The sequence below is a fragment of the Phocoena sinus genome, chromosome 1, assembly GCF_008692025.1.
Source record: "Phocoena sinus isolate mPhoSin1 chromosome 1, mPhoSin1.pri, whole genome shotgun sequence".
NCBI lineage: Eukaryota > Metazoa > Chordata > Mammalia > Artiodactyla > Phocoenidae > Phocoena > Phocoena sinus.
Window position 1 is genome coordinate 117,343,600 of NC_045763.1, and position 25,376 is coordinate 117,368,975.

General features: G+C 48.8%; 2 protein-coding genes across 3 annotated transcripts in view; one reads left to right on the top strand and one right to left on the bottom strand.

Annotated features, from left to right (window-relative positions):
- The window catches only part of KCNJ9 (potassium inwardly rectifying channel subfamily J member 9), a 55,503-nt gene that overhangs the window by 4,975 nt on the left and 25,152 nt on the right, over positions 1–25,376 (top strand). The window lies entirely within an intron of this gene.
- Positions 1,702–25,376, bottom strand: part of KCNJ10 (potassium inwardly rectifying channel subfamily J member 10) — a 32,494-nt gene continuing 8,819 nt past the window's right edge. The window contains exons 2-3 of one of the 2 annotated variants that reach the window (XM_032648098.1): positions 5,614–6,732; positions 1,702–4,974 (exon numbers count right to left, since the gene is read on the bottom strand). In XM_032648098.1, coding sequence (XP_032503989.1) covers positions 4,951–4,974; positions 5,614–6,732 — 1,143 coding nt within the window. In that variant the 3' untranslated portion in view covers positions 1,702–4,950. Of the gene's footprint in view, positions 6,733–25,376 lie in introns of both variants that reach the window. The other variant, XM_032648107.1, reaches the window with a different exon arrangement.

A 25,376-nucleotide genomic window follows, 5' to 3' on the forward strand; every position in this document is an offset into this window, starting at 1 on the left:
TTCCTTCTACATATATTGAGCATCATACATGCAGGTGCTGTGCTAAGTGCCCAGCTGTACTGGTGACCCACCACTGACAGGAATCCCAGTTACAGTTTCATGGCACTTAAACTCTAGTGAGTGAGGCAGACATTAGTCAGATAAATTCACAAGTAATATAAAATTGCATCGGTGACAAGTGTAATGAAAGAGGGGTACATGATGCAATCACAGCTTTTAACAGGGTTTGGTCTAAGATGGGCATACTGAGAGTTAACTTGGGAGTTGGCAGGCAGTACAGAGAGTTCCCCAGAAGGAATAGCAGGTATAAAGCCAAAAAAACCCTGTACGTACCTTGCTGGCATGTGTCATGTCTTCTGTTTCTTTGTCACTTGAATGGTACATTTCATGTAATAGGAACTCCGTTGATTTTTCTTGAATCCTGTGTCAAATGTGTTCTAACCAGACCTCTTAGATTGATACCATCCCTTGCCTAGTGCCTATCCCTGGGGAATGTTTTCCACAGAGATCTCACTGTTTAGAACATGTTGTTAATGGCATATCTGGCCCTAATGTATGCTACTTGTTATTTTATCTTATTTTCTTCACAAGTTGGCAAGTTTCTTCATATGTTATGGGACTGTATATTTCACATATCTTATATATCTCTCATGTCTTATGACTCATCCCTAAAAAACAGTGTTTCCCAAATGTTGTAGATAAGTATTCACTGACGATGGTAAGAGACCCAGTTTTCTCTCTCTGTCCTTCCATTTCTGGGGAACAAGAGTCAGTGACCATAGGGGTCTGTTACTTCAATTCAGGGCTGGATATTGATAGCCAGGCCTTTTTCAGGCTATTGATAGATAAGAATAGAAGAGAAACCCACTTCTTTGAGAACTGGGCCAGGAAATGCCCAGTGATTAAATGAATAGGCATATAGAGCCTTGAGGATATATAAGGGACGACCTGCACTGTAGTGTGGCAGGGAAGTTGGGTGCATGATCACTGGCTGAAAGGGACAGTGCCTGGGTTCTAAAGCAACTTGACTTTCCTGGATTAACCTGAGCCAATTTTCAGATGTCTAGGTCTTAACTTTTTTTGCAATCCTTTAAAAACTGAGTTTAAAAGGTATTTGCTACAGGACCCTGAAGTTAACGAGGGGAGGTGTGGGAAGGGAGTTGGGGGAATGCATGATAGCACCAAAGGGGAAAGGCCTGGCTGTGTGGTCAGAAGCTCTTCCAGCACAGCTCAGTTCCACCCTCCTTTCCCAAAGGTAGGTCAGTGAGTTCAGGCCTTAGTAACAGGATTAGTTTTGTTTTGTTTTGTTTTGAACTTTTTTTTTTTATTATTTTTTTTCTTTGGCTGTGTTGGATCTTCGTTGCTGCGCGAGGGCCTCCTCTAGTTGCGGCAGGCGGGGGCTGCTCTTCATAGCGGTGCGCGGGCTTCTCATTGCAGTGGCTTCTCGTTGCAGAGCACGGGCTCTAGGCACGCGGGCTTCAGTAGTTTGGGCACATGGGCTCAGTAGTTGTGGCTCACGGGCTCTAGAGAGCAGGCTCAGTAGTTGTGGTGCACGGGTTTAGCTGCTCCTTGGCATGTGGGATCTTCCTAGACCAGGGATCGAACCCGTGTCCCCCGCATTCGCAGGCGGATTCTCAACCACTGCGCTACCAGGGAAGTCCCCAGGATTAGTTTTCATTTCTAAAAGAAGCTAGAGTGAAGAACAGAGATTCAGCCATTTTATTTAGTAACTTGTTCTGAACAGACAAGAATAAAATAAACCAAAATAACTCACATGTCTTTTTTCCTAGGTACATTTGACCTTGTTTAGTCTTTAATGCAATGAATGGAAAAATCATCCCTAGATATTTCTCCTTCAGTAGAGTTGGCCATTACTGAGCCGGAGCCCAGGCTAACTTTACAGCAAAGGTAGTGTGTTATTTTACAAATAAGCTAGGTTAACTAGCAAGGGTAAAGGACCAGGGTAGCAGCCTTGGGAGGGGGCAGTGTCCCTGGCTTGTAGCAATAGTATAAGTGGCTTCCTTTCTCTTCTCAGGCCTCAGAGAGAAATCCCTGGATGGTCTTATTAGCTGACAGGCTGGGGTAGGAGGTTGGGCAGGTAATGAGGTGAAGCACAGAGTAGGGATTTCAGAAGCCTCTCCCCATCCCCTAGGGCAGCTGGTACCCACAGTCCTCATTTTCATACAGAGATACAAAGCTAAAGCACCACGCCCTCCCCCATGCTCAGATGCCAGGATTGGGACTCTCCTAGCATAGAGGGCATTCTCTTTGGGCTGCTTGCAACCATACAGAAATCTGATCCTCTGCCTTGGGAGTATCTTGGGCCCAACAGCTCTTTAGTCCTGGCATTTAGACTCTAGAGTTGAGGCTTCCCTTTCGTGCCTCCCGCACACTGAAGTGTTCAGCTTCTTAGTTGAATAGCCATCACCTCCCGGGGCTGGAGCTGCAGTTGCCCCACCCCTGTGGAAGAAGGGGAAATACAGTGTACCTTAAGAGAGGGAAACAGGATTTTATTTTTTAAGTGCTACAGTCACAGGACACTGCTGGGGATGGGAGCGCACAGCCTAAGTAGTAGATTCTCCTAGATTTCCTCAGATGGAGTGTCTCCCTCCTCATGTTCCTCTTATCTCCCCTCTTCCTGGTCCTGTCAGCAGCACAGGGTTTGTCAGAAACCTCATTGGAAGCCTCTTTATTTCTGAAGAGCAGCTTCCACCCCTCCCTTTCCCGTCATCAAACCTGAAAGCCTTAGTCAGGTATCTCACTTCCATGTTGAAACCAGGATCACTGGCTGTAAGTCTGGGAATCTGGGGAGTCCTACCTCCAAACCAGAGCAAGATATCTGCCCCCATGCTAAGCTCTCTGAATACTTTCTTTCTGTACATTCAGTATATTTGGTCCTATATACATCTATATACATCTCTCTACATATATATAAAATCTGTTTCTCTTTCTTAGATAAACCTTTCATTTATATATCATAGCTTAATTCCCTGAGCCTCCACCTACCTCTTACCTGCTAGCCCAAGTAACACTCAAGGGTTTCATTGATTTCACCAGATCCCGCAGCACCACCCTTCCTCATCTTCATACCCTGAGTATCCTCCCCCATCAGTTGTGTTGCCCGTCCTCTGAAATCTCCTCCCTTAAGATCTGTGCCCAGTGCTCTCCTGACATTCCAAGTCCATGGTTGGTGTGGTCAGGGATCCCATTTCTCATCAGACCTGGCTGCTTCTAAAGCTTGCCTGATAGCCTGAAAGATGATTTCAGCTCAGAGGAGAGGGGGGCTGTAGTCTAAAGAACCACTTAGAGTTGAGGGAGAGGGGCATTGCTCTCTGATGGGGCTTATGGGAGAATAAGCCAGGTTGTATTAAGAGGAGAGTATGATTTAAAGTGCAATTTAAAGGAAAGTGTGGAATCGTGCAGGAGAGTCAAAAAAGTTAAGTCAGAAAGTGTTCTCATTTTGTTATCCAAGAATCTGAGGATTCTGGAGGCTTGGAATAGACAGCAGGGGAATGGGAAGAGAGTGTTTCCCTCAGGAGGGAAGCAGCTCTGTGCAGAAGAAACTTGATGGAGGATAACTTGCTAATGGATAAGAAGATACACACACACACACACACACACACGTTGAAAGAAATCAAGTGAGTCTAACATTTGAATAAAGTTGAGAGCCCAGAAGCTGGCTCTTTGCCTTCTGTTCTCTGTCTCAGATTTTCAAGTTGTTCCGGTTCTTGTTTTCTTGAGAGCTAGGTAGTGATGGTGGGGTTTACAGTAAGTAGGGAATGAAGGGTCTTCATCTTCAAGATATAGTTAGTTGAGTTCAAGGAGAGATCAATATAAGAGGATCTTGTGCAGTTGTAGTAAATGGTGACCATGGGCCCAGCCTCCAAATTTCGTGGGTTTCTCTGTGAGGCTCTGCACACAGATGCAGGTACTCATTCTGGATAAATGTGTAGCTTATAACAACTGGCTGGTCCACCTTAAATAAACTGCCACTTGATTCATACAGGGACTCTGTGCCAAATCATTTGGGGTGGGGGAGAGTGTCCCTTGGTACCTAAATGAGAATAGGAAGCACTCTTGGGATTTGGAGCTTTAGAGAAAGTTCTGGTGCCCATACACCCTTCCTGACCCCATACCACAGTCCCCATCAGGGAACAAGGAGTGGCCTGAGTCTGATCTCGTAAAGTATGCCTTTTAACTTGCCTGAAACTGGCTTCATAGCAGAGGAGAGGAGAGATGAGACTGATATTCATTTTATACTGTCTCAGGAATGGCTGAGGGAGACCATGGTTATTTGATCAGGAGGTATAATTTCCTTCCCTCCCAGCACTGCCTAACAAAATAGCTGGCACTTTTCAGAAGGGCACTGGGAGGAGTAACAGGGTGAATAGTATCTGCCAGCCACAGAGTCCTGCCTCTGCCCAAACCTTAACAAAGCATTGCCAATTCCCAGAAGCTCTATACAGCAGTCTGGAAATCGGAGAATGTACTCATCCCATTTGGTTGGTTTAACTTTCCTGGGGACTCTGTGCCCTGTGAGTCTAGTTTTAGTGGTAAGAGAGGAAGGCCCTTGCATTTTCTCCCCCTTCCTCCAAAGTTGGGTTTAGGTGAGAGTGGGCTGGGCAAGAAAGAATCAGAGAAGCCAGGGACAGTGTAATCTGGAACACCATTTCCAGACCTTTCTGTGGGGCCTGGGCGTTGGATTTTTTCCAGGGGAACATATTGGGGAAGGTCATTACTTTCATGGGACACAGGGAAACAGATCCCCCCAGGGCTGCCTGGAGGCCAGGTTCAAGGTTTTAGACAATAGCTCTGCATTAGTCACCCCACAATGAAGAGTTCAGTATTCAGGTCAGGAGCAGGTGTGGTGGCTGTGCCTGTGTGCTTTATATCTCCCGGGTCAACTTCAGTTCTCTGGGAGCAGAGGCATCTATGTGGGAACTGGGTATCCTAAGAAAGTGTCCACTTGAGAAACTAGAAAGAGGAGAACAATGGGGACCAAGGTCCCAGGTTATAGTCAGGAGTTGCCAACAGAAATTAACTACACCATGAAAAACCCTGGCTTCTTTCAACAGGTTTTGGTAGAGACTTCAGAATAAAATGATTCTGGACTCCTATATTTCTGAGGGCACAAACCCCAAAGGGACCATCAGAGAGAGAGTCTTGCCTTAGGGAACTTGCTAAGTGGAAAGATAGGGAGGGGACTCCAGCCTCAAAGCACCAAACTTTCTGGTGGTGGTGGTGAGAGGTGGCGGGGTGGGGGGAGCCTATCCATCCAACTGCATGGTCCTCCTAATGTAAGTCTCCAGGCATGGCTGAGGCCTTCTAAGCCACTTCAGCCTAATCTTCCCTCTCCTTCCCCCATCCTGGCTTAAGGGACGTGTGCATCTTGGGGTGGAAGTGCGGTGAGGTGAAGGGAACAACGGGAGGAAGTCCAGTTGGCCTAGACTACTACAGGCCAACTGGGTTAAAGAAGAGGGAGTGGAGAAGGGTGCTTCTGGGGCTGTCCAGTAAGCCTGGGTAATATCCCTCACCCAGGATGCCAAAAGAGGAAAAGAGACCAGAAGTACGGGGAGGTGGGGAACCAAGCCATCAGACATTGCTGATGCGTACACTAATGGCACTGCCCTCCTTCTCATCCTGCTCCCTTAATGACTCCTCCAACTTGAGCTTTTCAGGGTCTCTGTAGCGTACACTGGTGTCACGGAGGCCACTCGGAGAGGCTACTTTCACGACTTGGTCAAAAAGGCTAAAGTCTGCTATGTATTTGCCACTGGCTGACAGCGAGATGGCGGGTGTGAACTCGTAGCCCCACAGGATCTCCTCCGGCAGATAGGAAGTGCGCACCTGGCAGGTGGCGCTGGTGGATTCCACTGTCCCACTTAGGATCAGCACCAGCTCGAAGTCACCCTCACCACTGCGGAGGGGCAGGTCTTTCAAGGGACTGGTCTCATCCACCACATGGTAGAAGGTAAGGGGCAGGATGAGGAAGGGGCTGTCAGAAGCCGTGTCCACTTGGAAAGTCACATTGACCTGGTTGAGCCGGATGTTCTCACCCTCCTTCGTCTGGTGGGTCTGAAGCAGTTTGCCTGTCACCTGGCAGCCAATGAGGAGGCTCTTACGCATGTTGGCGACTCGGATCATAAGACAGGGCTTTCCATTGTGTGCAGCTACAACCGCATGCTGGCTGAAACGGATGGTCTCCGCCCGCTTCTTGGGCCGGGCAATCTTTGCCAGGAAGGTACCCGTGATGAAGATCTCCAGGATGGTGGTGAGCACCAGCTGGGCAATAAGAAGCACGATGGCCAGTGGGCACTCCTCACTGATGTAGCGGAAGCCATAGCCAATGGTGGTCTGGGACTCAAGGGAGAAGAGGAAGGCCCCGGTGAGCGTGTGCACCTGTACCACACAGGGGGTATGGTTGGCTGGGGGTCCCAGCTCCAGCAGGTCCCCATGGGCTACAGCTACCAGATACCACACCACACCAAAGAGGAACCAGGTGCCTGCAAAGGTTGCAGAGAAAAGCAGAAGCTTGTAGCGCCACTGCATGTCAATAAAGGTTGTCCACAGGTCCTTGAGGTAGAGGAAGCGCTTGTCAGCAATGTGCTCCATTCTCACATTGCTGCGGCCATCTTTTGTCAGGACTCTCCTCCGTCGTATCCCTGGGCCCATTAGGGGCCGGCTTTCTGTCTGAGTGGTTTGGCTGTAATACACCTTGGCAACCGACGTCATCTGCAGAGAGCAAGACAGCATAATGAGCGGTATTGCAAAAATCCAGCAACTCCCAGCCACCATCCAATGGGAAGGAAGAAGAAACATTCATTTTAGTGCCACTGATTTGTCCTCTTATTAGCAAATGTTTACTGAGCACTTGCTATATGCCAGGCACTGTAGTGCAAGATGCTGGAAGGTCAAAGATGAATCTGACAGCATCGTTGCTCGCCAAGAACTCACAGCATAGTGAGAAAGATTCATGTTCAGTAAGCAAACAATTGCAGTACAGTCTGACATTTGTAATTCTTAGGAGAAGCAGAGAAGAAAGAGTAATAAGCTCACAGTTCCTTGAAGGTGGGAGTGAGACTAAAGAGGGCTCTACTGGTCTCCATTCACCACAAAACCAGTTCCGTGAAGATCTCTCATTCTGAAATAGGATCCCTCCCCACCCTCAAGAATGGCAGCAGCAAGAAAGACTATCCTGTTGAACTCCTTCCAAGCCAGTCCCCCGTAACACACACATGCCCTTAATTTCTCCATTCTCTCCCCTACCTCCACATCAGTACTCACTGGTGATACAAAGATATTTGCCTGGCTCAGAAGATAGCAGAAACTACCCATTCTTCTACCCCTTAGGATGTTCTCTAAGCACCCTGCCCATTTCGCTCTTATTATGATCATTGTCATTCTCATTATTATTGTCATCATCTATTTGCATCTTCTGGGGAAATTAGGTCCGGGTTAGGCTCTGGGGTGGTGTTGGGAAGAGCACAGACAGAACTAAGCAAAAATAAACGAGTGATGGTGGGGGCTTCCCTGGTGGCGCAGTGGTTAAGAATCTGCCAATGCAGGGGACACGCGTTCGAGCCCTGGTCCAGGAAGATCCCACATGCCGCAGAGCAACTAAGCCCATGTGCCACAACTACTGAAGCCCGCGCGCCTAGAGCCCGTGCTCAGCAACAAGAGAAGCCACTGCAATGAGAAGCCCGCGCACCACAGTGAAGAGTAGTCCCTGCTCTCCGCAACTAGAGAAAGCCCGTGCGCAGCAATGAAGACCCAATGCAGCCAAAAATAAATAAATAAATTTATTAAATAAATAAATAAACAAGCGATGGTGGAGGAAAAACATCAAACTGAAGCCTCCTGGCAGCATAGGAACATTTTCCCAAGGACTGGGAGAAATGCCAGGTTGTAGGTGGCAAAATTGTCTTGACTGAGTGAAGTAGAAGAGTTAGGAGTGTATGTTAGTTTGTGGCTATGTCTGCACAAGTTCAAATTCAGGATTGCTATTTACTCTGATAGTAGAAAGTGGGACAAGGCTCTGAAATAGGAGACAACTCACTTAATACAAAGTGCCTGGCACCCCTGCCCAAGGAATAACTTGTACTTTTCCATCAGAGAAAGAATTGCAATCACTTGAGCCCTTGGACTCTGGATCTGATGGCCAGACCTTCTGGGAAGGAGCAGGTGACCTCTGGGGAATTTTAGTTCTTCTTGGAGAACACAGAGTGGCTCATCACGTTCTCCATTCCGAGAAGTCTATACCACTGCATTTTATCATTCTCCTTCACCCTGCCCTTATTCTATATTCCCATAGCCTTACCCCTGGGAAACTCTAAATTATTCGCGTCTATTCATATATCCACCCAAGCAGACACTAAATTGGAAATCACCAACAGACGAGAATCCCAGAATATTCAGAGGCAACCTGAAGCCCATTTTACACCACCCACTTGGAACTTCCATACACATGAGACTCCTTGGCCAGAACTGGATGCCATCCACTTCCCAATATCCTTGGCTACTTTGGAGCAAGAGGGAGGCTTTGTAATTCTGAAGTTTGAAGAATTCTTATTTAGAGCCCAAGTGAAGCCCCATTCAGTACTCAATAGTAGTAATATTAATAAAAGAAACAACCACCACAAAGCTTGCATCTATGTACCATTCAAAGTTTACACATTAGCATGCCTTCTCATTTGACCCTCAAACTCGCGAAAAGATGTGAAACCTCTACAGGAGATTTTGAGGAACAGGGGAATCTAAAACAGATTCGAGAGAACAAAGGAAGTGCTGGAAAGTTGTGGATAAGTGAGCGTAATTTTAATTTTCAAAAAGAAAAATGAGGTACATTTCACAAACTACAGACAAACAGATAAGGTATCAACCACAGGCAAGATTCTAGAATGGAACATTAAGATAGTGAATTCTTGGGCAGAGTGGGGGAAAGGTAGTTATCAGTAGGACCCAGCCTGGGGTTACTAAGAACAGGTAACATCACATCATGCTAACTTAATTTCCTTCTATGACAAGGTTACTAAATTGGCAGATCAGAGAAAGTGCATCTAAGCAAGATCTTAACAAGATCTCAAGTTAGGTCCTTGGGGATACGACAGAGAAAAATGAACAGAATGCTTCTCTAATTAGGTGACTTAAAAAATCAGGGCTTCCCTGGTGGCGCAGTGGTTGAGAGTCCGCCTAGCGATGCAGGGGACACGGGTTCGTGCCCCGGTCCGGGAGGATCCCACAGGCCGTGGAGCGGCTGGGCCCGTGAGCCATGGCCGCTGAGCCTGCGCGTCCGGAGCCTGTGCTCCGCAACGGGAGAGGCCGCAACGGTGAGAGGCCCGCGTACCGCAAATAAATAAATAAATAAAAATTAAAAAATCAGTGTTACTGGTGAGTGGATCATGATAGCCTGGAATCAGTTTTCTAGCGATGTACCACAGAGCATTATCTCTGGCCTTGCCCTAGTCGATGGTCTTAACACTAATTTTATTCAAAAATGTGGAACACATGGCCATCAGTTATGCAGATGACACAGAGCTGGGACGGACTGCAAATGAAAGGTCTGAGGCAGAATTAGGATCCAAAAGGGGCCAGAGGAGTGGGCCAAATCGAGCAAAAAGGATAAACGTTGGATTACATTTGGGTCCAAAAATTACCTGAGCAAGTTCTGCGTTGGAAAGATGTGATCTCGTAAGCAGAACCATGAAAATGAAATTAGGCATTTTAGCAGAAAGTAATCCAGTGTGAGTTATCTACATGTTTTGGTTGCCAAAAAAAGCAATGCAATCTTAAGCTGCTTTAGTTGAATTAAAGTATCTAGAATAAAATAAGGATTCAGTTGATTCTGCTCTGTTGATCCCACATCTGCAGTATTGAGTCTCAAGGAGCAATCAGGACATGAGAGGATTCAGAACCAAATCATATGAGACGTGTTTGAAGGAAACGGGGAACTTTACTTGGGAGGAGAGACGATCTGAGGGATATGAAGGCTATGTGAGAATATTTGGTTTGAAGGGCTGCCATGTGAACAAAGGTTTGGATTTGTTCTTTGAGCTCCAAGGGGAACAACCAGGACCAGTGAGTTCAAACCACTGAGAAAAAGATTCCAGACTGATATGAAGAACATTGTAACAAATGTAGAAAGAGCATCTCAAAAGGTAGAGAGTACCCTGCCCCCCGTGGTGTTCAAGGACAGGTTGGACGAGCGCTTTGCAGAGATTCTAGAGAGGAGATTAAAGTTTTGGGTGGGAAGGTTAAAGATTGTTTTTAAGTTTCCAACTACATTCATAGAGGATCAAGATGCCTGCCTCCTCCCCATCTCTACCCTGCCCCTTCTACCATGACATCCAGAGATCCCACATCAAAGCCCTAGCTTTGTTTGTGCCGAAGAGAGACTCTGTATATCTGGGGAAATGGAAGCTCTTGGGGCCCAAGGAAAGTCTTGCTTATCGTTCCCAAGATAATAGTCTATGATTATATATCATTTTACAGTTTATGAAACATGTAATTTGACCCCCACACCATGAGGTAAGTAGGAGAGGCATCATTAGAAACTAAGGTTCAGAGAGATTTGCTACAAGTAGTTTTGGAACCAGAACCCAGGTCTTCTGGCTTCTGATCCAGAGCTTTTAAATTGTAGCAACTGTTTCTGTGCATCCCAGGTTCATTCTCACAGTCTCTCGTTTTCAGGAGGTGCCTTTGTGGTCCCCTGTATAGAGGATCACAGCTGAGACAGAGAAGACAGAGCCCGGAGCTTCCAGAGCCCAGCGTTAAGGCTACAGATTCGGGGCACTGGAGATTTTGGTACTGGCTAGACCTCTTTGTTGTGATTGCCACCTCCAGCTGTGTGCCTGCTGTTGCCAGCCTTTGTATCTGCCTCCTCCAGCTATTATCTGCTGCTCCCAGCTGCTGTGCCACCTCCCAGAGCCAGGCAGCTTTGTTCTCCCCGGTAGTGAGAGTCAGCAGCAGATAAACAATCAGTCACACTCCACCCCCCGGGCCCCTGGGAAGGGAGCAGGCCAGAGTTCTGGAAATGGTTTGTTGCTGCCCCACCTGAAACACACAAACTCTCTCCTCTAGAGGGTGCTGTTTCCCCCAAAACAGTCCCAGCCAGATACCAGGGACAGTAGCTGAAGAATTCTGAAAAAAAAGCAGCCTCTGAGTGGTCAGAAGAGAAACAGACACAATCACCTTCCTTCTCCTCTAAAAATTAAACTAACGAGTCCCTAAAACAAAAGCCAGTCACACCTACAGTGATGTCCAGCAGGTTCCCTCAGCAAATAACTCTCCCTCCTTCTGCTTCCTGCCTGCAGACTGACCTAGAGCTTTCTTTCTTTACCTGAGTCATTTGTTCTCCAGAATGAATGGATTTATCAGAGCCCTTCTTGAGTACAGGACTGCTCTGCAGTACAGACACTCCTCTTGTGAGTAAAACTGATTCCCGGCTCCCCACTGCTCTGAGCGTGGCACTCAAGGCCCTTCATGATTTGGTCTCTGCCTCCTTCTTGGCTTTGGTTTTGCCACTTCCACACGTATCGTAGACTCCAGCTCCACAAAGCACCTCGCTGTTCATCCCTTCTACCCTTGGACCCGCTTTTGCACTGGACCCGCTCCGTGCCCACCTGATGACCTCCAGGTTATCTTTCAAAACTCACTCAAGTGTTAGTTGCCCCTTTGGAAGCCTCCCTGACCCTCGAAGAAATAGCTCATCTTCTCTACCTCCCCGCCCCCAGCATGGGTTTACTAAGCATGGTTTGTACACATTCCTATTTTCAAACATCATCGTGCTTTGCAATGGTTTGTTTACCACTGTTTGCCATCTGTGAGTTCTCAATTTAAGCCCACAGACTGTGAACGTCACCTGTTTCCCCAGTACCAAGTGCAGTTTGTTAAGAAAGTCTGAGTAAAGGGATGACTGGAAGCCTGATTTAGAGAGACAGAGGCCCGAGTCAGAGCTGCAGCCTTGGTCTGCCTCACGGACTCTGCTCACGTGCAAATGTTGGCGATTTCTTTTTTCTAAGGATGGGAGAGAGCAAGCCCCGAGGCACTGGTCCCAGCTCCCTCTGGGTTCGCTGTCCCCTTTGCTGGAAGATGAAGGAGGAAAACAAGCCTTGTTTGGGAATAGCTGTGGGCATAGGGGCAGACTCTGTCAAATCGAGTGACCAGAAAGGAGGCTTCAGCCCCTCCGCGGGGCAGTGGTGGAGGGGGCAGGTTAGAGCTGTGCACCTTCTCCTGAAACCTGTCAGGCTGGGGTAGGGAGGGGTGGTGGGCAGGGAAGCAGCCCTGAGCAAAGAGCTTTATCTGTTCTCTCTGTGGCAAGAGCAACCTGAATGAAGAAGCTTTGGGGCACGAATCCTAAATGCATCCACCTCCACGTGTGAATGAATCCTTTCTTCTCTACCCCTGCCTCTCTTTGGTTTCCTAAATAGTTAACGGTGCCATCATCCTTTGAAAATCTGGGGATTATCTCCAACTCCCCTCCTTCCTCATCTCATCTCAGTATTCATTGAATGCCACAAGCTGTGGATTTGTTACTTGTGTCTCTTCCCCTTCATTTCATTGTCTTACGTTAGGTCCTTCACACCTTTTTGCTGAATCCTCAGCCTCCTACACATCTCCTGTCTCTATTCTTTCTCTCCCCAAATCCTTCCTACGCTACTACTGGATCACTCTTCCTCAGTTACACCTCTGATCACAAATCAGTGCACATGTATCCACCACTTCACAAAGCACTTTCACATTTTATTCTCATGGAATTCCTATAAGGTATTAAGATTACAATCCTTAGTTTATGAATGAAGAAACTGAAGCTCCGAGAGACGATGTGACTTGGTAAATCGAGATCTTCGGCCTCCCAAACCTCTCTGCCTCCATACTCCACTTGTCGTTATACTGTAACTATCTCAAATCCTTCCCCAACTCAATCCCTTCTACCTTTGGGTTTAGGTTTGACAGATAATGTGTCCACTAGCTATCAAAGAGAAGCCAAACTCAGTCTGACACAGTTGCATGGTCTGCTTCTACACCTCATTCCAGCCTTATTTCCTGCCTCATCTCTCCTATGGCAAACTTCAGACAAACCAACCGTCCCCTGCGCCCTGTCGTATACACCCATGCTTTCCTGCCTTCACGTGATTGTTCACGCTCGTCTCTCTTCCCGACCTCCCTTTCTCCTTGTCTCTACATAGCCATGACATCTTTCAGAGCCCAGTTCAAATGACTCCTCTTCCAGGAAGCCTTCTCTGATCCCCACAGCCTTAAGTAAGGCCTCTCTTTTCTGAATATATGTATTATATATATATCTCCATCTATATCTCTTATGGCACATCTACTTGGTATAGCATGTGTCTTCTACTACAAAGAAGCTTACTAAAATAAGGATTCAGCCATAATATGTTTTGATGAGTCTGATATATGATTCACACAACGTATGACACATAGTAGGTGCTCAAGAAGTAGTTTATGAGTGAATAAATGAGCAGAAGGGGGATCCCAAATCACTCCAGGTGTAGGGGCCAATCTAAGAGCACTGGGAACGGACTCCATCCTCCAGGAGGACTAAGGATATGTGGAAGCTCTTGGCCTGGGTACAACAGATGGAACTTCACTCTGGTCCAGGGCCTCTCTCCCTCTGGGGCCTTCTCACTCCCCCTTCTTGTTTGTGTCTTCTCTTGATTTTTCTTATGATGCTTTCTCTTTTTCCTTGTATCCACAGAAACCCCAATAACTAATTATAGACACTAACAGATATACAAACAAACCAAATGTCCTCATCTGCAATGATGCTGCCCACCACACAGGAAGATCCATGCAGTCTCAGTTGTATTTTCATGCATTTATACAATAAACATTTACAGGGTGCCAGATTCTAAACAAGACACTTGAATTATGGAGGTGAATTAGGTGTGGATTCTGGCCTTGAGGACCTTACAGTCTATTAAGGGAGACAACCACATAACAGGCAAGAAGTGATAAGTGCCATGGAATAGGGACCCATGAAGTGCTGAGGGACTTTGCAAAGGGGAAGGTGACATCTAGCTCAAGGGGGTGGGGCTGAGAAGGTAATGAAGTGTACTGATTGAGAACCTGTTAGGTGCTAGGCACTGGGCTAAGTTGTTGGGGATATTTTAATATTAGCTCATATAATTCCTCAAACAACCCTGTAGGAATGTTATTATCCCCACTTGTTACTAGGTTGTTGTGAGTAAGTAACAACCAGGAGTTGAGTTTTTTCCTCCATACCTGACTGTCTCACTCAGGGGAGATTATATAGAGGAAGGTGGCATTGGGACTGGGCCTGAAGGATAGGCAAGATTTGGACCCTTGGAGACTGGAGTTTGGGGGTGTCAAAGAGCAGGCACCTCCAGGGAAGGGAGCAGTACAAGCAAAAGGTATAGCATTGAGTAGATTCAGGGCCAGCAGGGGATAGGAGCCAATCATTTTGGTTGAAGTGTTGGGAGCACATGAAAGACTTAACAGGACAAATTGGGAAAACAATGATGGGCTCTGATCCCACAACACCCTCCTGCCTTGTGGCCACTAGAATGAAGGGTGAGAGCCACACGGCGTGGGTGTGGAGCCCCATGCCTCCCACAGGGATCAGATGCAGGGACTTGGCCTCCTCTTCATGGTGCTCTAGCTGCATACCCTTTCACAGAGCCACTGGGTGAGTTTTCTCTTTTGACCATGGAGTACTTCTTCCTGATGTTTGGTTCAAGGAAATGGAAGAAGAGAGAAGGAGAGCAACTATCATTTACTGAATGCCTAGTTTAAACCAGCACTTCACATTTCATCTTTGCAACAACTCTGGGGAACAGAGTTTTTATCTTCACATTTACTTATGAAACTGGGGTTCAGAGAGCCCAGGCAATGCAACATACAAGGAGCAGAGCTGAGATTAGTACCTAGTTCTGGCTGCATTACAAAGTCCTTTCCACTATAGCTTCAGGTTAATACTATATACTGAATTTGCCTTTGATGAGCAAATTCCACACTCCACAAGCAGAGAAGATGGACACCTAGCGCATGATAGGGGTCTAGCAGGAACCAGCCAGGTGTGACGAATTCACCAGCAATGACACCCAGGGCGCATCTGATGGTTAGCGGTGATACTCTTTTGTTATGATTGTTCCATCTCAGTGCTCCTCTCCTAGGTTTGCATGGCAGGTCTTTATCCTCCCCATTTCCTTCTCTTGGGCTCTGCTCCCAAGTTTCTTCTCATCTCTTCTATCATCTACACTGCCTTGCTCGTATTTCATGCTGGCCGTTACCAAAATGTGTCTCCCTGATCCTATCCTCCTTTTCACTGTCCTCTTTGTCTTTTCACTCCCTGCACATCTGTCTGGATCATCCCTTCTTCCCCTAAGAGTTTCTTCAGCCTCCTAGAAATCTGATTTTGGAAGATGGTGATACGGAAGAATACTATGCTATCCATCAAATCGCAGCTCTGACCCTCAAATTCTGCGTCACGCTGTATCTCCACCCATAACCCGAAGCCTAGGTGCCCACATTAGTAAAGGCATTCTAAGCCCTACAACCTTCTATTCTCCCTGCTTCTTCCCTCCAGAAAAGAGCTTCTTCATTTAGGGGTTTGGAAACAGGATCAGAAAGGGAGACAGTTTCTAGGAAGACAGGAGGTGTTCCCACTATAGCTATGAACTAATCCGATTACTTTAGGTTTGAAGGTACAGGAATACCTGAACCAGTCACTGGGGGGTAGAGGTAGAAATAGAAAGTGGTAGTACCAGCTCATTCTCTGTCCCAGTAACTTCCTGTCATGCTCAAGTGCTACGTTTTGAGAGAGCCCTGCGCACAGAGGGGTTGTGGGCACGACCAGCCCCTGGGCCTGAGGCTGGGCTGGTCTCTCAGCCCACACTCATCTTAGACAGCTGAGCTAAGTACATGTCCAAGCCTAGCATCCTGGAGATAGAACTAAGAAGGCAGCATTACCTGGTGGAAAGTGGGCTCGACTGGGAAGCAAGAGACTTAGGTGCCAGCCTGAACTCTGCCTCTGACTAAAAGTGACCTTGGGTAGGTGTCTAAACCTCTTCAGCCATTATATCTTTAATTGTGGAAAAAGGGCATTGGATTAGCTCCATACTTCTCAAAGTAGTGTGCCAGGAGGTGCTCAGAACCACAGGATTAAATTTAATGTATTTTCCTGAGCTATCAATTTTACTCAAGGGTTTTGAGGGAAAATCTTATTTTAATATTAATCAAATGATGTCTGATAGAGTAGAATGAAAAATTTACATAATTTAAAAGACAAAACAGATTTCAAGGATGTCCAGTGTGTGGGAGCTTATGGCCCATCCCTGTGTCTTCTGGGGTAAAATTCCCTCTGCCCTTCACAACCTGTTTCTGGGTCAGGTTGGGAGGCTCTGTGCTTAAGGGTTTTCAAGGTCATTTCCTGTTTTAAATGTCCACATGCAGCCTGTGTCCCTCCCAATACAGATTCGTCTCATCCCTCCCACTGGCCTTGGTGGAGACAGGAGACTGCTACTCAGCCCCCTCTCACCAACCATATTATCTCTGTTTTGGATACCAACTCCAACTTGAATAGTGGCCTTGGAGGCCTCCAGGAGGAGATCAGCTGCACTGGGGACTGAAAAGGAGCATTTCTGGGCTTTCAAGTGTTCTTAATGAGAGAGGGGGGAAGAGAGGAGAAAGGAGACGGGTGTCAAGGAAGGCCTGGAAGAAAAGCACTGCGGGATTATGTAAGCCCTCAAGGTTGGGAGAAGAATGGAGTCGGGTTTGGGGTTCTTTTTAAACTTGATGGCTTTGTTCATTAATCTCCCTTCTGTCCTGCCCCAAAGAAAACAAACAAATAGAAACAGAGCCAGATGCACACAAATCTTGAGGTGGGGAAAAAAAGGGCCGTGTGTGTGTCGGGGGGCCCTGCCTTGCCAGCTGAGTCACTGCTGCCTCTGCCTCTCACCCTCCAGTCTCCTTCCCCTTCCCTCCCATCCTCTAGCCTCGGCCTGACACAAGGCCCTGGCCCAAGGAAGAATAGGCTTTTCTTCCCTTGTGTCAACGTTTGGAAAGTTCTCATAGACTGATCAAAAGAAAGGATAAAAGCCTTCAAAGCGTTTCCTGGGAGCCTGTGACCTCCATCTGGCCCTTCTGACCCCCCTGTGTGTTTTCCGGTCAAGAGAGGGAAGAACACAGAGATGGGGCCATGTCAGATGTTTGCCTCTGTCCGGACACCACCCGTCCTGTCAGTGTGGGCTGATTGGGACCACTGCCCCTTCTTCCGCCCCAATCCCCAGGCAGTGCCTCTGTGCCCTATGAGAAGGGAACAGTGTTCCTGCAGAGAACTGCCCAGAGTGGGGTACCTCAGGGACCCCCCGTTCCCCAGCTGGAGAGGGAGGATGACTTCCTGGCACACGCAGCCCATGGGGACTGCCTCTTTGATGCACCTGCCTCCTCACCCTCCAGCCCCCCCACACCCCCAGCACGCTCCCTCTCTGAGTCACCACAGCGGCCACAGCGCCTGCGCCTACCCATTGTGTAGGGCTGCAAGGCTGCACATCCTGGTCCTGTCTGAGAAGCTTGGCACTGTGCAGAGTTCAGCTGAGGACAAAGGATGCACCACTGCCTCCTCAGCCCCAGCTCCAGCCATCCCAAGAGCCTGCAGGCCTGGCCCCATCTGGGTCCTCACCCCAGAGGAACATCTCAGAGACATTAACCCATCCCTCCTCACCTTGACCGAAGAGCCAGAAAAATCAGTCCAGGTGCTAAGACACGGCTGGAAGTGATGGCATTAGTACAAATAACTTCTGTTGTCATTGTTATTCTACTGTTATCAGTAAGACCTGCGACACTGAAAGGGTTCCCAAGCATACTGGGGGAGATTTCAGAGGGGCTGGGCTGGCGATGACCAAGGGGTCTGTTGAAGACCTCTTATTCGTGTGTCAGTCTGCTCTGACTATTTAATCAGTCACCACCTGGCCTAGGCTCCTGGATTCTCCATAGGGGAGAACCCAACTGATCCCCAAAGATACTGGTTGAGAGGATCACCCTAGTTGAGAGGTTAGAAGTATTCTTCCAGACAGAGCCCCCTAGGGAGAGTTCACCCCCATGCCCAGCTGGACTTAGTGGAGAGGGTGCTGGCAAGACTGCAGATGGCTGGAGAGGAGCGGAGGAGATGAGAGGGACTCCTGCAAACTTCAAGCCTCACCCATCCTCAGCCTGGTGCTGAAGATTACCTCCCCGCCACCAGGGGGCAGGGCTCCCCAGCCCCATGGGACTGCCCTTGCCCTGGCGGCTTGCCTTCTTCCTGTCCTCTCCTGCCCACCGACCCCAGCCCACCCCCTCTTACTGTTAGGTTGAACCATATGAAATTACCAGTTTTAAAGAATGGGTCCCATGTCAGCAATATCAAGTGGTCCAATTTACCAATATTTGATACCAATAAAAATAACAGCATCAGCCTCCTTCAGACTACCAGGCTCTGCGTGATATGAAGCACATTAGATGCAATTCCGCTTGATCCGCACAGCCAGCTGGTGGCAGTTAGAGCCGCAAGAATCTCTCTCCAAGGTCACAGCTAACCTTCCAATCGTCAAAGCCAAGGGCGTTTTCTCAGTCCTCGACCCCAGCAGTCTCTCTGCGTCATGTGAGACTGATGGCCAGCCTGTCCGTTCTGGACACTCTGTCCTTCGGTTCTTATTGAGATGTGGTGGGGATCCACTGATTTTGGAGACCCTGATTAGCTCATTAGTGGCCCTGCCACTTCTAGGCTTTGGGATTTGGAGCAAATCACTTAAACTCTTTGAGTTTCCTTCTCCTTTACCTGCAAAAAAAGAAGGGGCCTAATGATATCTACCTCACCAGAGTGTTGGGAGAATTAGACAAGTGCAAAGACATACCAAGAGCACTCAGTGGGGTCAGCACTAACAGGGTACAGAGTCTCATCATCACTCTCTCGCATGGTCCTCCAGGCTCTCGCCTCCCGGTCTCTTTAGGTTTGGTCCATCTCTCTTGCTGTGGTCTCTCGCGGGCCCTGAATTGTTGGTGTTTCTCAGGGATCCCCCTTGGCATCTCTAACCACTCTGCTCTCCCTTCCTCGGCTGTTTCAACCACTCCCACAGATTCCCCTCACCTCTGCCCTGTACAACCAACACTTACCGGCTCCCTCTAACTGGAGAGTCTAGTTTTAACGTGTTCAGACTGATATCCTCTCTACTCAGAAGGGAGTCTCTCCTGTGCTTCCCCTCTTGTTCCCAGCATCACCATCCATTCAGTGCCCAGGCTGGAAACCTTAGAGTTGCCCTCGGTTTCTCTCTTGCCGCTCATCCAGCGGGTCACTGGGTCTTATCAATTCTGCCTTTGTGGGCTTCTCTCCAACTCCTTTGAGGCTGCCCTAGTTCTCTTTCACCTGAAGTGCTGCAATGATCTGTCTTCCCACCCCCAGCCTCGCCTCCCTCACCTCCACCCCCTCAGCTGCCACAGTGCCTTTCAACAACACAGTTACATCCCATCGCTCTGGCTTTCAATCCTTCAAGGAGTCCCACAGCTTCTGTAGTAAAACCCAAACTTCTAGACATGGCATTCAGAACCCTTCACCATCTGATGCCACCTTGATTTCCAAAGCCTCTCCTTTTGGTACTTTTCCCTATGGACCCCATCTTCTAGCCATATAGAATTGCCACTGGCTCTTCAAACGCAGTCTGCACCCCACTTGCACGGCCCCATGCTTTTACCAAGCAGGTCTCTCTGCCTAAAATGCCCTCATTACTCTCTCTACGTTCCTGGGACATTTTGCCGCATCATCAATATAGCACGCCTCTGTCCTTGAGAGATGGTGAGCTCCTTGAAGGCAGAGACTACACCTTAGTTCTCTTTTCAAGCTGGTGCCTTTGAATTTAACCTAATTGATTAGTATAGAGGAAAGACTTAGACATGAAATCCCTGGTCTGATTCCAGGCTAGGGATGCCAACCAACTGCGTCTGGGCCATCATTTACCCCACCTCCTGCCCTTAACAGATATCACTAATTCATCACAGTACTTTTTTCCTCACTGAACCTCAGAATCTTTCCCAGCATGGTGATACAGAGAGCCATTTTCAATCCAATGCAGTTAGCCTTACAAATGAAACCTATTTGTTATCCTGGCAGGTCTGGGTCACAGCCAAAGTTCCCTATCTATCCTTCTTTCCCACTATTTGCCATCCAGATCTGTGCCATCTACTTGCTATGGGAACTTCAGTCAATCTCTTCATCTCTCTAGGGCTCAGTTTCCTCACCTAAGGAGGCAATAAAACCTTCCATTGTTTGGTTGGGATTACAGGAGATAAAAGTATGTGAAATCTGTAAGGCCTGTATGCAAATATATTATTATTAGCTTACTTTGCAGATGAAAGAAAAATATCTAGCAAATTAGAGAAACTAAGGCTCCGAGAGGTAAAGTAACTTGCTGATGTTTATTTAATGGCAAAGCCGGACCCTCTGTCTCCAAGTCCCATGGACCTTCACTCATGCTGCCTCTCCACACCCACGTGGGCTTGGTGATGGTCCAGCTACCTCCTGCCTTATTTGTCCTTTCTCCAGGGTAACAGCGATTCATGCGGTAGGACTTACTACAGCCCTGGAATTGGAGGAGGCTTCCAGCCCACCTCCTTCATCCTACCTCCCTATAATTCCATCATAATTCCCAAGGTAAAGCTCCCTCCAAAACCCATTCAACCTGCCAAGAGGTAGGAAAGGTGTTTAGTGAGGGATGACACATAGAACTCAGTTCCTACATCATGCTTTTTGGTCCCCTGCCCTCCTGCTTCCCCTTGGTGGCTCCAGCCAGCTGGCAGGCTGCTCAAAGCCCAGGATGAGGGGTAAAACACGGAGAGGTTTGGGATCGTAACTCTGAAAAGAGAGGGCATTGGAGTTCAGTTAAGTTCCTTCTTCCCCTGAAATTGTTTCCCTCTCATAGGGGGCAAATGAAAGTACCAGGCTCTACTAAAATCTGTAAGGACTGCAAAGTGTGGCCAGGGGGAAGTCAGGCTTGGGACTGGAGAGAAACAAGAACTGAGTGTTCTCCTGGTGTGCAGCCTGCAGATGTGCAGGAAGTTGTCGAGAAAGGCGTGCTGACCCTTGTTATTGGCCAGGGGATGAGTGAGGCCTCAAAGGTACCCTCATCAACTGTGGAGTACCTCAGGAAACAAGGCATTGATGTGCGGATCCTCCAGACAGAGCAGGCACTGAAGGAGGATAATGCTTTGGTTACCCAAGGCATCAGGGGGGGAGGGGTCTTCCACTCCACCTGCTGATGGAGCCTTAAGAGAATAACTCACTAAGAAATGATAAAAAAAAAAAAATTTTTTTTTAAATTTTTTAAGGAGCCCAGGATGGCCAGGCCCCAGAAGATAAGGTTTTTGGGGTGGAGGCCAGGGAGCCACTGAGCTGTCACCAGATCTGCCACCAGAATCTGAGAAACCAGAGAGAGGCCAACCTGATGGGACCGGTTCCTTAGGGTCCTGGAACCAGTAGGGCTCCCCACCTGAGAGAAGAGAGGGAGGCTGACCTACCTCCCGGCTGAAGCACCCTTCTCTATACCTTTTCTCGTCTGTGATCTTAGAAGCTGTGTGGCTGTGATGAGCAAGGCCTTGGACCTAGTCGGTGGAGGGTCCGAGAGGCAGTGTAGGCGGCGGGGAGGCAGGAGAGTTACCCCCTCCTGTCAATGATTCTCCTGTCAATCAGGAGAATCACTTCTGAACTGCTTCCTAGCCTGTGTTTTGTTCATCTTTGTGACCTCCTCAGTGCCTAGTATAGAGCTTTGTCTAAGTATTTCTTGGCTTAAAAGAGCCCATAGTATTGATATTGTACATTTCTTTACCCTCCCTCAGGCTCCCTTTTTGGTATTTGACCTGCTTCATCCTTGGGAAGTCCTTCCTCCGAGCTTCCCATTAAAGCGTCAACCTTCAGACAGCTGCGCGCAGTGACTCGGTCTCTCCATCCGCCTTTACTCCAGGCTGAAGAGCTGTCTTCCCTCTAGTTTCCCTCAGTTCTCACTCCACACTGCCCTCAGCCCACTGCCATCAACACTCTCGTGTCTCTCTCTCATGAGGGGCCAGGTGGGGGAGGGCCCACAGTGGGTACTCAGTGCTTAGCACAGAGCCTCAATGCCAGAAACCCAGAGCCTTCTGCAGGGGGCAGATCCCTCTTTCATCGTGGGAAAGGAGAGAGGCGGAAAACTCCAGACCTGGACCCCAAACTGGTCCAGAGTCGGGCAACTATGGATAGAGCTTCTCCTTCTCCCTGGACCGACCAGGTCCTCCTGGGAAGCCCAGTGCTTCCTGGTGCCCACGTGACCAAAGACAAGAGGACTGAGCTTGGGAGAAAGAAAAGTAGGAAAAGAAAGATGGAGGGCAAGTGGAAGGATCCCAACTCGCAAGCCCCTAGAATGACAGGTGGGACAGAGTATGTAATAAGCTGGCCTCTCCAGCATCAGCATTCTTGGTCCTCCACCCACCCCTCACACACAGCCTCTGCCCGCCAGCTACACTAAGCTTCTCCCAGTGCTTGAACGGGCCATGCCTTCTCTTACCAACAGTTCTTGGCAAACAATGGGGCCTCTTCCGTGAAGCACTCTTCCCCTCCCCACTCCACTTGGTCAATCTCTACCCTTCCTTCAAGCCTCGCCTTAGATGTCACTTTCTCTGAGAAGCCCTTCCAGACGCCCACAGCCCCAGTGTGAGCTGCTGCCCCTCTGTGTCCCCACGTGCTACGGACTTCCCCACCTCAGCCCTTGTGCTGGGTTTCCGCGTACCGCGTCATCCTGTCCTCCCTGAGAGGTGGGTAATGCCATTGCCTTCATGTGAATGTGTGGAAACCAGACTCAGAAAGGTTAGCTGACTTGTCCAGAAGGACCACTAGTAAGGAAGAGGTGACTGCAAGTTGAACCCAGGCCCACTTAAACTGCACTTTTCATCTGGCCACCATATCATCATGGCATGTCGGCGCTGGGAGGCCCGCATGGTCATCCTGTTCAACCCCTTCATTTCACTGAAGAGGAAGCCAAGGTTTAGAAAAGTTGAGTAACTTTTCCACAATCACACAGCCGGCTTATAGCACCAGAATCAGAGCAATAATCCTGACTTTCTTCTTCATCCCAAAGCTCTCTCTTCCTACCAGATCTTTTCTTAACCCTGGGGTCCTGAAGGGCCAACCTGGGAGCATTATCCACTGAGCTCTTCCCCTCCAACCAAAGCCCCAGCCTAGGGGTGTCCAGTGTGCACCTCCCATCAGCAGGCCTCAGGAATCTCCTTGCCCCACAGCAGCTGGCCCAGAAATATGACAACAAGAAGAGCTAGAAGAAACAGCAGATAGCGGGCCCATTGGGAAGGGGCAGATTCAATGATGTTCTCTGCTAGGGGCTGTGGAAATGATCAAGGGAGTTATCTGAGACAGCTGGAAGTCCATGGCCCACAGGGACCCTGAGCCCCTTTGGAAATGTCTCCTAGGCCACCCAACCTCTGTTCAGTAGGCAGCTAAGCTGGGCCTCTCTTTCTCATCAGGGGGAGTGAGTCTTCTACCTCTTCCCATCCTTCCCCTTTGCCTGCTAATCCCTTATACCCAGGAAATGCTTCCTGCTAAGTCAAAATTTACTTGCTGCTGCCTAAGGAATTTGTTCTTATTTTTACCCTTGGTGGAGATGGAGCCCCATAGGCACCCTGTGCTTCTGATACATATTCAGGGAATTGAACCTTCCCCGACAGGGGTCCTCGCCACTCCCTTTCCTTCTCAGGTTCCACATTTGAAGAGCAACCTCTGACCCTCACACAGAGAAGCCTGGCGTGGGGGGATGGGGGGTCTACTGTCACCCTGGGAGGGAATCTCTCTGCCCTTCCCCAACTTGCCACTTATTCCTTATCCACATTTCTCCTTTGACTAGAAGGATGGGGGCAGGGGTGGCCCAACGACACTGACTAGATGCAGAACTAGATTCAGAGGTGGCTGTCTCACTGTCCCCCCCAGCCCCCCACCCCGAGCCTGAGTGCAGCTGGAGGGGCTGAAACTGTCCTTTGGCCAGGCCTCCTTCTCCAACAGGGGACATTTGGAAGGGCACTTGGAGTCAGAAGAATACACCAGAGAATAAGGGCTGGGAGAGGAGTGTTCCTGCATGGAGGAAGACAGATGGGTAACGCTTCAGCAGAATCTGGCAGCCAGCGGGGGAGCACGCTAGGTGAGCAGTGGGGTTAAGGCATAGAAGGGCCCTGCAGGGGTCTTTGCAATTCTGATGTAAGGGAAACGTCGTGGAGATGGGCATTCGATAACATTTGCAGATGAGCAAACCAATATCAGCTTAGTTCTCCATCTAATGGGGTTTCTGCAACTGTGACCCCATCAACCGTCCCAGGTCCCAGCACACCATCATGCAAGCAGCCCTCAAATTCTCGGGGTCCTGGTCCTGGTAAGCCCTCCATCTCTTCCCTTTTTTTTTTTTAATCTTTTATTATTATCCCTTCCCTTTTTAGGGTACCTGCTCCAGGCTTCCAGAAGATGCCCCAGACCAGAATAGTAGGAGAGGCATAGACATGCCCTATAGATCCTTATACAGACATAGGATATTAACAGGGAAGGTCAGAGCCAGGTGTCGTGAAGGACTTATAATCAACAGAGATCTCAAACTCCAAACCCTGGCCAAGAAGGCCAGGGGGCTCCTCTCTCCAGTGATCCATCAGCAGTGGGAATGGGGCCCATGGGAATGTAGGAAATGAAAGGAGGTAGGCTCACCCTGCCTAGAGGCAGTCAAGGGTCAAGGTGAACTTTTGAGTTTCTTTCTGGACGCAGAATCCTGTTTAAGGTCCCTGTACCCATTGTTCTCCCCCACTCCAACCCCAACATGCCCCCACTCTTCCCAAAGAAGGTGGGCAAAAGATAACTCTGTGAAAATTCCACATGGGTTGGGTCATCTGAGTGAAGCCAAGAGGCATAGTGACCCCTCCCCCGCAAAATACAACCCAGAAAAACACCCAGCAGCAAGAGACTTCCATTCGAGAATGGAGTCCCAGTCTTGCCACCTGGATATGTCATGTCACCTGTCAGAGCCCTACTATAAAACGGGGAAATGATAACGAGGCCATCTACCTCACAGGGTGGTGAGAGGCCGTGATCCTGAGTGCACTGGGCAGATGCAAGGGCTGGTGGCCCTGGGCCGGTGCTGGGGCAGGCTGGGGTTGGTCATTCCCGCATCACTCCATTCAGTTTGTTTGGCTCCGCTCTGGGGCGGGGGTCCTGGCTCACCAAACCTCTCTGTGTTCTGTGGGATGGGGGGGGAGGGGCGGGCGTGCTCACGGTTCAGCAGAGACCGTGTCCGTGGTTAACGTATAAGCAAGTGCGGTCTGGAGCAGCGGGACATTCCCCGCCCCAGGGCCACATTCTT